Genomic DNA, 13,142 nt, shown 5'->3' on the forward strand with positions numbered 1-13,142 from the left:
GTCCCTTGGACTGCAAGGAGATCCAACCAGACAATCCTAAAGGAAATCAACCCTGAATATTCATTGGAAGGACTGATGCTGAAGCTGAAACTCCAATACTTTGGCCACATGATGAGAAGAACTGACTTCTTGGAAAAGACCCTGATGCTGGGAAAGATTCAAGGCAGGAGGAGAAGGGGATGACAGAGGATTAGATGGCTGGATGGCATCACTGACTCGATGGACATGAGTTTGAGCAAGCTCCAGGAGTTGGTGATGGACTGGGAAGCCTGGTGTGCTGCAGTCCATAGGGTTACAGAGTCAGACACGACTGAGCAACTGAACTGAACTGACTGACCATAGCTTGCTAGGTTAGTCATTCTCAAGAATTGATTCTCAAAGTTGATTGTGCAACAGGATCACCTTCAGTGAGGGCTTGCTAAAACAGACAATGTTGGACCTGTCCCAACCCTGAGTTTCTGATTCAATTGTCTTGGGTGGGGTCTGGGAATTTGCATTTTTTATGATACAGGTGATACAGATTTGCAGGTACTGAGAACACACTTTGAGAACTTCTGTACGAGACAGTGGTTAAGCTAAAGATGAATCCAGGTCTTTGGCCTACAACTCACTGCCTTTGCTACAGTGCTACAATACTGTAATATTGCCAATTATTAATTAGTATAGATCAGGCATAGCAGTGTCTATTTTAAGTGAATTCCAGGTCAATTTCAGCTGATAAACTGCTTCTAGAATTCACTTGACTGGCTTGTTTCTAGGATGAATTGATATCCTTTTTCTAAAGCTTCTTTTGTAGAATTTTTTCCCTTTTTCTGTATGTATCAATCTTTTCAATCTTGGCTTTCCAAGGTCTTTCCTATAACATATTTTTGCACTTATAAAAATATGTACCTGCAAGGTGATATTCTTATATTTATGTTCATAAAACTTCCTGACTTACAACAACTGAAATGACTTGCAACAGTAACCCTTTCAGATGATATAAGAGTCTCTTTCTACAAAAACAAATTCCCAGTAACCTTTTTTGCTGGCTTCTGATGTAAAGAATCCTTATTTCAGAGCAGAATACTATTTTTTGCACAATCTCAAGAAATATAACTTAAATGTTTCAGAAATTTAAAACCATTCATAATACATTTTTTTTCACATGCTTTTTTCAGTTACTTTCAGATATCTGAGTGCAACACAGAGTTGAGTGGAAATGGATGTGAATTTAAGTTTCTATGAACTTAAATGAACTTTACTGAGCCACTTTCAAAAGAGTCTTCATGCTCAGCTATACTATTATAATATTGGCTAAAGAATAGAGCAGCCAAATCATTTAATGACATCATAATCTCTTGCCAGTTAAGGTCATATCTCTGATCCCAATATTACTCATTAAAACGTAGGGAAGCTTTAGTATACACCAATAAAAATACCTCCAAGAAAGTAAATGGAAAAAAAAATCCAGTTTGTGAGCTATAACTTTGTCCAGTGTTCATTTAACGCCAGAACTATGAGTACTAAATTAGAAAAAAAAATTTATATGATGTGGAAATGACCCAAACTTTAGTGCTTTTGTATAAGAGCAAAGATGCTCTAGGAAAAAGCATATCTAGACTTCAGAGAAACAGATTTTAAAAATTACAACATAGATAGCTTCAGTCAGATGATGAATGGTTCTAAAAGCGAAATTTTACTGACAGCCTTATATTATTCCATTGAAGAAGGAGGAGGAAAAATATTCATAACTAACGAGTTCAGACAATAAAGGGCTCTAATACAATAAGATAGTTAAAAAATATTGAGAGAATAAGAAATAAGCCTTTAATGTTTGTGTGCAAAAAGTATTTTTGGAAAAAACAGCAACTTTGTTGAACATGTAAAGACAACAAAAAGGGTGATTTAAGTAATATTCAGGTCATTAAATGAACAGTGTAGGTCTGGGGCACTATTTGGTTAAGAGGTAATTAAGGAAAAAAACAGGACTGCTCAACTCTGCCTTTCTTCTATATTCTCCATTAAGAATAATCTTAACATTGGAAACGTTTGACTGTTCACTAATGAAACAAGTGTCTCAAAAATGTAATTAGCTCCTTGTCCCCGGAAGTGGTCATGGTGTGGTTGAATCATCAGCCTGGAATGCTGTAAAAAGGATTCTTGAAATGGAGAAAAGTTCAACTGAATGTTTCACTAGTAATGGTCTTACAACATTATTCACGTCTCATTCTTGTTGTCTGACTCCATAGCTCCAGAGGGAATGCAGCAAGGCCATATCCTTCACTGCTCACTGTTTGGAGCTAGGTGCTTTCCTTCTATGATTACTTGAACACCAGCTGTCTCAGAAGAGCGATGCCAGTGGCAGAATGACAGTGCAGAAAAGAGGCAAATATTTGGAGCACAAAGGGTAAGTAACAGGCCTACTGAAAGATTGGGTTCATTTGACATTTTTGCTTAGTTTGACCTGCCATCCACGAGAAGTGGATATGTTATGATGTAAGTCTTTCACCCTAGCTCTGTATGAGGGTAGTGTTTTCTCGGTTTATGGCGTGCTCTCTCAATTTAAAATCTAAAAGACACAAGTCATACGGTGCAGATTTTAGCAAAGGGAGAGACGAGACACATCCCTCAACCTCTGTCCTAGAGAGCCAGAGTCAAGGTACTAATTATAGCAATGACAGTGATTCGCATTGCGTCCTCGAGATCACTGTTTCAGCTCACTGGGTTCTAGTTTTCAGATTTGTTAAAGGAACAGCCTTTAACAGCTCTTTGCGATCATCAAGCAGGTTACCATTTTTCATGAAATTCTGAGGTAAACGCATGGGCATGGCCAACACACTGCTTGTAGGCCAGATAGCATGCAATGGGAGGCATGCCTTAGGGAGCAAGCAACAAAAGCCAGCTGAGGACTAAAGCAGCTGATTTGCCTATTCCTATGTCAGAGGTCAATTCCAGCAGTCCCCAACCTTTTTGGCACCAGGGATCTATTTCACAAAAGACGATTTTCCCATGGACCAGGGGTTAGGGAATGGTTTTGGGATGATTCAAGTGCATTACTTTTTTTTTTTCTCTTTATTCCTATTATTATTACATCAGTGCCACCTCAGATCATCAGGCATTAGACCCCAGAAATTGGGGACCCCTGATTTATACTGATCTATTCAAGGAGCCAGATTCACCAGATGGCTTTTAGATTGCTAAGTGAAGTAAAGTCACTCAGTTGTGTCCAACTCTTTGTGACCCCATGGACTGTAGCCTACCAGGCTCCTCCCTCCATGGGATTCTCCAAGCAAGAGTACTGGAGTGGGTTGCCATTAGATTGCTAACCCCTATTCTAAAATATATACATTTCTTAAATTTAATTGTGTTACCAATCTTTATGTAAATTACTTTGCATAAATTACCAGGAAGCTTTAACAGCTAATCCCACAGTCAGATGTTAAATGCTCTCTCTGATAGGAAAGCATTAACAGATTTAAGATGAATGGCCTTTGAAGGACTGATGCTACACCTTCTACAACTGATAAAGTCTAAACATTTACCCCTTTCCTAGGTAGAGCAACACCACTAACTTTCCAAAACTCATTCTGAATTTCTGTCCCTGAATATTCCACAGAACTGTTTCCTATTTTCTCCACAGTTTGGAAGTTATTACCTCTAATCATCAGCCCTCAGGACCTACAGAGAGATGAATGTGAAGTGCATTCTCATGTACCTTTTACTCAATTTCTAAGTTATTTTTCTGTTTTTATTGACTAGAGGGAAAAAAATAAAGACCCAACCAAATTGAGCCACGAGCTGTTTCAGGAAAGTTGTTCCCCAGATGCTTCTGAAATTATCTTTAAAATATCATCTGTTTGTTTCATTCTTACACAAACTTTGTTTAGAAATAAAAGTCTCCTACGGATCTGAAATGGTTAAAGCGCCACTTTAGAGTTATTACTCCAGTACTTTAGATTCTAATGGATCTGTCTGTGGGGACCCCAGGGGTGTCCTGGAGACTATCTTGTACTGAATCAAGGGGACATTGGCGTGCATATGCCAACATCACTGCAGCATCAAAGGTTCTTGCAGCCCTTGCCCAGGGGATTTTGAGATTTAGTATGCCGTTTCCCCATTTGGTTGAGCATCTGCTCCCCAACTGTTCATCAAACTTGTAGCTGTAGTAGCTGCCCACCATTTAAAAGAGGGAAAATATAGCCTGACAGTGATCCGTTATTTAGACAAACAACTTGTCTGAGGAACCTCCCCTCCAAGAAACTCAGCCTGCAATTAATCAGACCCTGGGACTGTGTCCGTCTGTCAGTTTGAGTAAGCCCCAAATCCTCTTCTTGTCTCTGAATACCTGTGCAAGCAGAGAATTTCAGCAAAGTAGTATGAGAGAAAAAAGCGTGATTTTTAAAAATGTGATTTATCGTATCCAGTTCTTTAAATCTTTGATCCATTTACTGAGTATTAATGGGCTGGATCCAGAGAATATGTTTCCTCCTTTTGGAAAATAACTTTGGTCACTGGTTGACATTAGACCAGGTGGAAACTCTTAACCTAAGGTGGACATGTAGTTCAAGATTAAATTTGTAACACACACACACATATATATGGAAGTATGTGTGTGTATACTATACATTGCTATAAGTAAAACTTCATTAAATAATGATACAAAATAAGTCTATATCACAATTGTTGAAAGAGTTGTCGACAGTTCCTAACAAATAATGGGGCAACCACAGGTGTTAAATTTACTGTAATACATGTTGAGTAAGGCCCGTTAGGATGTTATCTTTGTACAGGAGGGAGTGAGCCTCTAAGAGGAACCCCTCGGGTTCTTGTGAGGCAGGATTCTGAGCAGCACTTCCACGGAGACTGATGCTATCAGCTCTGATGTTTCTCAAATCTCCTAAGTCCTCACCAATACTGACGCACTCCATGGTGTGGTTATTGGCTTCCAACCCTTCTGGGCAATTGTCAAGGCACTTTCCAAGGTGTAAGTAAAATCCACTTTTACACTTTGTGCAGAAATTTTTGTTGAAACAGGTATCACAGTCAGCTTTGCATTCTGAAAACAAAAAAAGAAAAGAGAAATACACTTCCATTATTGTGAGTTAACTATTTTATTTTGTGGGTCCAGTTCTGTATGCTTACAACACTGGCACCTACAACTTGTGTGTTAAACACACAGCCTCAAAACTATTTTGCCAAACAGAATTCAGGATTCCTCCATAATCATTTAGTTGATGTACATCAGTCATTGATTTCAAAATTGTTGTTCTTATTGCCTTGTGAAAAAAAATTTTGACAAGAATGCTTATAAGACTGCATGTCTACTTCTACTAAATGATAGTAAAAATGTTTTATTAGAACTTTCATGGAATGTTCTACGATACTGCCTTCACGCTGCTCTTGAGATTTCTTTGTTTGTGCACCAAATATTTGATTGCCCATTGTGTGCCAAGCACCATTCTAGATACAGGTTGATGGCAGCAAATAAAAGAGAGGGAAAGTTTATTCTCCATGATGCTTATATTCTAAGAAGGGAGAGGAGATCAATAATGATAGTTGTCCCTTACATGGTGATTACCGTGGGTCACACACTGCTACAAGTATTTTACAATATTAAGTCATTTAAACCTTACAACAGCCCAGTGAGGTAGCCCCTATTCTCTCATTTTACAGATAAGGGAACTATGGCTCAAAAAGGTTGTGTCATTAACTCAAGACCATGGAACACAGTGGTCTTTGAAACTAGGCAGTCTGTTTCAGATTTCTTCCAGAGTGACAAGTGCTCTAGAAAAAAAAATTAAGACAAACATAAAAGGTAGGAAGAAGATACGAAAAATGACTGGTAAGGGGAAGAGGTTGATTATTTTGCATAAGATAGTCATGGAACGCCTCTCTCAGAAGATGACATCTGAGCAGCATCTTAAATGAAAGGAGAGAGCCAGCCAAGTGAAGGTGTGGGCAAAGAGCTTTCCAAACTACCAGACAGGGAGTGTGGAACAATGATTTCAAAAGCCTTGAGGTGAGAAAATCCTGCAAGCAGGCCGGTGAAGTTTGTGCAAAGTGATTGAGGGGCAGTCATAGGAGGGAATCTGGAGAGGAAAAACAGGGCCACATGCGGTGTATGCTGGAGAAGTGCCGTGCGCTAATTCATGTTTTGAAAGGTTCCTCAGTCTACAGCGTGGAGAGAAGACTTTCAGGGTCTACAAGAGAGGTGATCTGAGAGTGTTTCCAACACTTAATTCCAACTGATAAGTCAATATTTCAGTTGTTGTAATGGAATCCTTTTTGAAGCAAGAATAGCTGAATTACTGAGTCATTAAATACTTGGATTCCATGATAGCAGTGGGAACCCAGATGGCATTGGTGCTTGCCATATTCTTATACAGGTTCAATGAATAATCACCACATTCTCAGTTTTGTTTTTTACAATGAAAAAAAAAAAAACCAACAACAAAAAACACCTCTCAAAACTGGAATATTTTTTAGAGTAGTGAAAATTTTCCTGCCCTGAGGGCTAAGTTCAAGTATGGTTTAGTCTAATTGTCAGGTAAAGACTATTATTTACTTAACATTGAATATTACAAAAATGCTAGAGGCTGTTTCATATCTGGAAAGTACCCCCAGTCAGTTCAGTTCAGTTGCTCAGTCCTGTCTGACTCTTTGCGACCCTGTGGACTGCAGCACGCCAGGCTTCCCTGTCCATCACCTACTCCCAGAGCTTGCTCAAACTCATGTCCATCGAGTCAGTGATGCCATCCCCCAAGGATGAGATAAAAACATAATTTTGTTTAGGCACTTACTTGTACACTTATTTATATCTGGATATCGGGTTCCATAATATCCACTTGGACATGAAGAGAGACACACTCCAATCTGCTTCATGCCAATTCTTTCCAGAACAAAAAATAGTTTGGGCTTACATGACAAACAGCCATTGTAATCTGAACACGTTGCACAGCCTCCTTGGCAGCCTTGACTGACGTTAGGATGCACTGGGGGGACAAATGTAGAAAGACAAAAATAACAGTTAAATCATAAATATAGAAGTTCAATGACGTTCTCTGGGCAGGATACACATGTTCTTTTATTAGCTTGCAATTTGGTGGTAATGGGTGAATGAGTTCAGAATTTTTCCCTCTCTTTTCTGTGATCTGGTGTTTCCCTTGAATAGATACATACATTGTATTTACTTTCAAAGTTTTAAAAATGTGAGCATTTGAAAAATAAGAATATACTGCCTCAAAATATTTATAGATAATATAAATCAAGTGGAAGTATGCTTACTGAACTAGTGTCCCAGTAGATTAGAGATGAGAATTTTGTGCTCTTTCATTGAAATCAGTACATTATTAGTTTTGCTTTTCATGTATGTGGTGGATGTATCTAATGTCTTCAAATAAGGATGACAACATAGATTGGGACTTAACTGGAGAAGGAACATTACTTTCTAGGATATCTTTTTCAAACTCTGGTGTATTAGAAAACACAATTTTACTCTTTGATTCAAAGCAAATTGACTCTGAAGCTCTGTAGCGATTTAGCACCTCACTCCTTGCCAATGCTTTCCTGAATCATTTCTGCCCACATGATATTTACCAGCTGAAATTTATATAATGGTGAAAATGATTTACCTTACCAGTAGTTCCACATGGATCATACTAAGTATTTATAATACTGAATAATATTTATTATAAGTTGTGTTCAATATTTGATCTGTTAGGAGAGAAGTCATAGTTTTGGGGCCCTCATCTTTCATTTACTTAAGTGAAATCTACATTTGGTGAGGACATGACCAGTCCATTCTAAGGGCTGCTACTACACATGTTCCTGAGAATTCCAAGATTTCTGAGAGTCACCAACATACGTGGTGAGACAATTCATTAGCAAGTCTGAACAAATATAAACAAACATTTGGAAGATTCATGTTTACTTGAGATCTTCATAACTTTAAACCTTTTTTTAATGACTATTAACTAGTTATAGACACTGTGTGTGAGCAGATGGAATTTGCTGACTGAGGGGCATCTCTCATGTAGCTAGTGTTTGGGATGATTTTTTTTCTTCTAATGTATTCTCTACTCAAATACAATATTAACGTCTTTACTGTCCCGTTAGGAGTGCAGAAGGGAATCATCCTGACCCTAATAGAAGTAGGGCTGATGCACAAGAGTGCAAAGGCCTCCCTGTGTCTCTCTCTCTTTTGTTGGTGGTGGGAGGGACCTTCAATTATTAAGTCTGTCTTCACAGTGATGTTTGATTATTGCAAAGTCCTTTACTGCAAAAACAAATCCCATCAGGCTTAGTTAGAAGGGGTACGCATAAACCCAATCAGCCTTACCACAGGGGCGCACGGGTTAGCTGCTGAGAGGTCATTCAGCTGACCAGCAGCATCCTCTGCCTGGAGGAAACCATCCCTGAATCAGCCACAGGAACCACAAGCAGCTCATTCTCATTCCAAGACATTTTGTAAATAAACTGAGGAAATGTGTGGGGGAAGGGAAGTCTGCTTTTCCTGTACATGCTCCTCCATGGGGTGGGGCGGACATATAAAGTGGCACAGGAGGTTTAGACATTACAGGACCTGGGGGACTTGTAAGCGAATACTGCCTTCCAAGGAACAGAGTCATTTTTCATGCCAGTAACTTCAGTATTGGAGACTTACAGAAAATGTGTACATATTTTAATCAGGGAAAGACCCTAAAAAAGAAAGGGGGTGAAAACTCCATGTGTTTGGAATCAAACTGATCCATTTCAAAAAGTGATAGTTGTAGGTAAAAACCTGTAAAACCTTTCCTAAAAATTATCCCTGGAAAAATAGACCTTCAGTTTGAAAGAAAGTCATTTCAAGCTCAGGGAAGCAAGTGACTGTATTTCAATGAAGATGGACTGGATTGGTCCATGTCAATGTGTCTCTCTGTCTCTGAGACACAGTTGCTTGAAGGAACACAAGTGTAAGTTTAAGCCCCTTGAAACTTTTGTCAATTATAAGGTTAAATAGTTACAAAAAATAAACATGATTTACATGATCTGAGCCTCAAAAATGGATATACTTTGAAATATATTTTATTTAAAAATTTGGGTTTTGAATGTCTGGAAACTTCTGGAAGAGAGATCTCTGTATGCATCCCAGGATTAACAATTTAGCCCCAAATTATGAAATGTGCTACAGTGATCTCGCTCAACCCCCTCTTTAAAACTTTTACTGATGAACTGTAGCACATTCGACTCACACATGGTACTACAATTACTCTTTTTTTTCCCCATATTTTGCTTTTTTGAGACAAAAGCTTTTGACAAAATAGCATTCTTTCCCCCAGTTTTCTTCACTCCACTACCACACTGTGTTAATTACTTTGGCGAAGCCATTTAGGATATTTTCTAATTATGAGGTTTAATACCTACAACTTTGATCTGCTTTTGCAAGGTTCTGACAACATAGTTTTGAAAAATCAAAGATGTAATTGTTCTAACTGGCAAAGAAAATACCTGTTTGTTTTCAATCAGAGAATTTTGAACATGGGCAGCTACAAATAATGGCAAACTTTACTTATTCAGGAGGGGTTAAGTATTATGCTGTGGAAAGTAAGAAAAAAATCGAGACTACAAAGTTCAGATTCTATGATTCTAGATTCTTTTATAGTTGAGTATCATGACATTTTGCTTTCTTGAACCCTGTATAAGGATCACTCAAGTTATGCAGTTAGTATTACACAACTGGATACAAATTTCCCAAACTTCATCTTAAGGGAAGAGTTTTTACTTTTTATATGGAAACCACAGAAAACTTTGGTCTGGATTGACAGTAACAACCCTTTCAGCCTTAAAAATCTTATAATACTAACAGAGAAAATAGAACTCTACTTGTCATGCTGTTCATTTCCCCCCCCCCCCACTCTTGTAATACCTTCACTTTCTATTTCTGAATCATTTCTTTTCAAACAATGTTTTGTATTATTATTTTATATGAGCACTGGAGGGATTGGTGGTGGTGAAGTTTCAAAGAATATCTAAGGTTTGAACTTAATCTTGGAAAATGTATCGAAGTTAGCAGTATGTAAGAGGCCACGGTGGGACTGGAGATGGGAACACCACATTAATTCCCATCAAGGAGACTGGCACGAGTTCCATGCAACTGATGCTGAACTAGTAGTGAATGCAGGTATAAGGCGTATCAAGACAATTTCGAAGCACAGGAGAGATCTAGGTTACAAAACCCCTTGTGGGCTCTCCCAAGGAAATTATTCTGTAGACTTGGAGGACTTACACCTGGTGAGTGATATAACCACATCTGTATTATTATAGAGGGGAAATTTCCCTGGCAGGCATGGAAACTAGAAGACTAAAGCAATGATCAAGGTAAAAAGACAGATGAAAGCTTAAAATACAGCAGAAGTCGTGTAATGTGGTGAGGGAGGGATTCATATTCCAAGGATACTTGGGAGGTGGCATGGGGAGGGAGGTGGGGGGGGGGTGGTTCAGGATTGGGAACACGCGTACACCCGTGGCAGATTCATGTTGAAGTATGGCAAAACCAATAAAATATTGTAAAGTAAAAAATAAATTAAAAAAAAATACAGCAGAAGTCGTGTAATGTGGTGAGGGAGGGATTCATATTCCAAGGATACTTGGGAGGTGGCATCAATCAAATATATTGAGCAACAGAATGTGGACTGAATACATAAAATAACTTGTGTTTTGCATTTTCGCCAGTAAACAGAATGGAACGGGACTACTAAATAAAAGCCTGCAGTTAGAGGGAAGGGCAAGGTACACAGAATAAGAAGGTCTACAAATATAAACATGGTTGGGGGTCTTTGATTTTGCAGATTTTGTGAAATATCCAAGTAGTCATGCTTAGTAGATGGAGCTTAATGTTGTGATGGTTCCTAGAGATGAATGTGGGAGTCCTTTAATTAGAGAAGACATCTTGAAAGGGGGAGGTTGCCAAAGATGCCAAAAGAAGGAATAGTAGTCCAAATAAGGAAGAGAAAAAGATGTATAATCAGCTAATTTTAGTAATAGGGATTCCCTGGTGGCTCAGTGGAAAAGAATCTGCCTGTCAATACAGGAGATGTGGGTTCAATCCCTGGGTCAGGAAAATCCCCTGGAGGAGGAAATGGCAACCCACTCCATTATTCTTGCCTGGGAAATCCCATGGACAGAAGAGCCTGGTGGGCTACAGTCCATGGGATTGCAAAGAGTTGGATACAACTTAGCTACTAAACAACACCAATTTCAGTAATACTTTGTATTTCTGTATCACTTTTGCTTTCAAAGCATGCATCTCAGAAGGCTAAATTAGCCATGGAGGGACTCGCTAGCTGGTCCAGTGGTTAAGAATCTGCCTTCCAAAGCAAGGGACTTGAGTTTGATCACTGGTTGAGGAACTACTGAGCCCACACGCCACAACTAGAGAAGCCTGGACACTGCAACAAAGACTCAGTGCAATCAGTAAATAAACAGATAATACAAGCATGGACATTACTGTTAGTAAGGACAGAAGTTATCACAATTACTTATTTTGGAACCCCAGACTAAGAACTCAATGAAATGCTGTAAGCTACTGGACAAATAGTTTAGATCCAAGAGTAGATCTTAGCTCCTTGATGCCTGACACCAGTCTATTTAGGACTTCTCAGGTGGCACAGTGGTGAAGAATCCACTTGCTAATGCAGGAGACACAAGAGACGTGGGTTCGATCCCTCGGTTGGGAAGATCCCCTGGAGAAGTGAAATGGTAACCCACTCTAGTATTTTTGCCTGGGAAATCCCATGGACAGAGGAGCCTGTGGGCTACAGTCCCTGTGGTTGCAAAAGAGTTGGACATGACTCAGAGACTAAAAAAGAGCAAACCAACCTATGTACATATAAGCAAACTTTAGATGTGTAACGTGGATAAATATAAAGTGAAAAATGGGCAGAATTCATGGAAACTCTAAATTGGGACCTTCTGGTTATGATGCATCAAATACATGGTGAAATGTGTATGACTTTTCCTGAAATTGGGAAAGAAGAAAGTATCTTTTCTTAACTTGTATATGAAAGTTAACTATGACGAATATATCTTAATGCATAACAGACCAATTTTCAGTGTCTGAGCTGTCGACACTATCTGTGTAAGTGACCTCAGTTTCTCTAGCTGTTAAACAAACCTTCCTACTGTTTCTTGGTTTGATAAACTTACAATGCATAACTGATGCAACCATTCCTAAAGGCTCTTGTCATGAAAGCCAATTCAACTTTTTAAATAAAATATCCAGAACATGGAGTTTTAAACAGTACTGTGCATTTGAAAAATACACACTTTATATTAGTGTTTATGATATACAAAACCAACTGCAGCATTGGAATCTAAGTTTGTTTCTTTAACCGTTTAAGTGTAAGTCAACGATTTTTCCAACTTTGTATGTTCATGCTAAATAGCGTTAGTTGTGCCCAACTTTCCATGACCCTATGGACTGTAGCCTGCCAGCCTCCTCTGTTCATGGGCTTCTCTAGGCAAGAATACTGGAATGAGTTGCCATGCCTTCCTGCAGGGGATCTTCCCAACCCAGGGATCTGAACCTGTGTCTCCTGAAACTCCTGCATTGCAGGGGGATTATTTACTGCTGAGCCGCCATGGAAGCCCTTGCCTTACTTTAATTCCCTTCTAAAGCCCCAATGCAAATACTAATCTGTATCTGTTATGCAGAAGGAATCTACTGTAATTGTTATGCAGAAGGAATCCATTATTGTTGTTGTTCATGTCCAGTTACTCAGTCCTGTCTGACTTTGCAACCCAATGGACTGCAGCATGCCAGGTATTCCTGTACTTCACCATCTCCCAGAGTTTGCTCAAACTCATGTTCATTGAGTTGGTGATGTCATCCAATCATCTGGTCCTCTGTCATCCCCTTCTCTTCCTGCCTTCTATCTTTTGCAGCATCAGGGTCTTTTCCAATGAGTAGGCTTTTCGTATAAGGTAGCCAAAGTATTAGAGCTTCAGCATCAGGCCTTCCAATGAATATTCAGAGTTGATTTCCTTTAGGACGGACTGGTTGGATCTCCTTGCAGTCCAAGGGACTCTCAAGAGTCCTCTCCAGCACCACAGTTCAAAAGCATCAATTCTTCAGTGCTCAGCCTTCTTTATGGTCCAACTCTCACATCCATACATGATTACTG

The 13,142-nt window shown here is 39.1% G+C and overlaps 1 protein-coding gene across 1 annotated transcript in view; it reads right to left on the reverse strand.

Annotated features, from left to right (window-relative positions):
• RSPO3 (R-spondin 3) overlaps positions 1–13,142 on the reverse strand; it is a 94,992-nt gene that overhangs the window by 48,709 nt on the left and 33,141 nt on the right. The window contains exons 2-3 of the mRNA XM_069599023.1: positions 6,783–6,974; positions 4,892–5,038 (exon numbers count right to left, since the gene is read on the reverse strand). Coding sequence (XP_069455124.1) covers positions 4,892–5,038; positions 6,783–6,974 — 339 coding nt within the window. The remainder of the gene's footprint in view (positions 1–4,891; positions 5,039–6,782; positions 6,975–13,142) is intronic.

The sequence above is a fragment of the Ovis canadensis genome, chromosome 8 (assembly GCF_042477335.2).
Source record: "Ovis canadensis isolate MfBH-ARS-UI-01 breed Bighorn chromosome 8, ARS-UI_OviCan_v2, whole genome shotgun sequence".
NCBI lineage: Eukaryota > Metazoa > Chordata > Mammalia > Artiodactyla > Bovidae > Ovis > Ovis canadensis.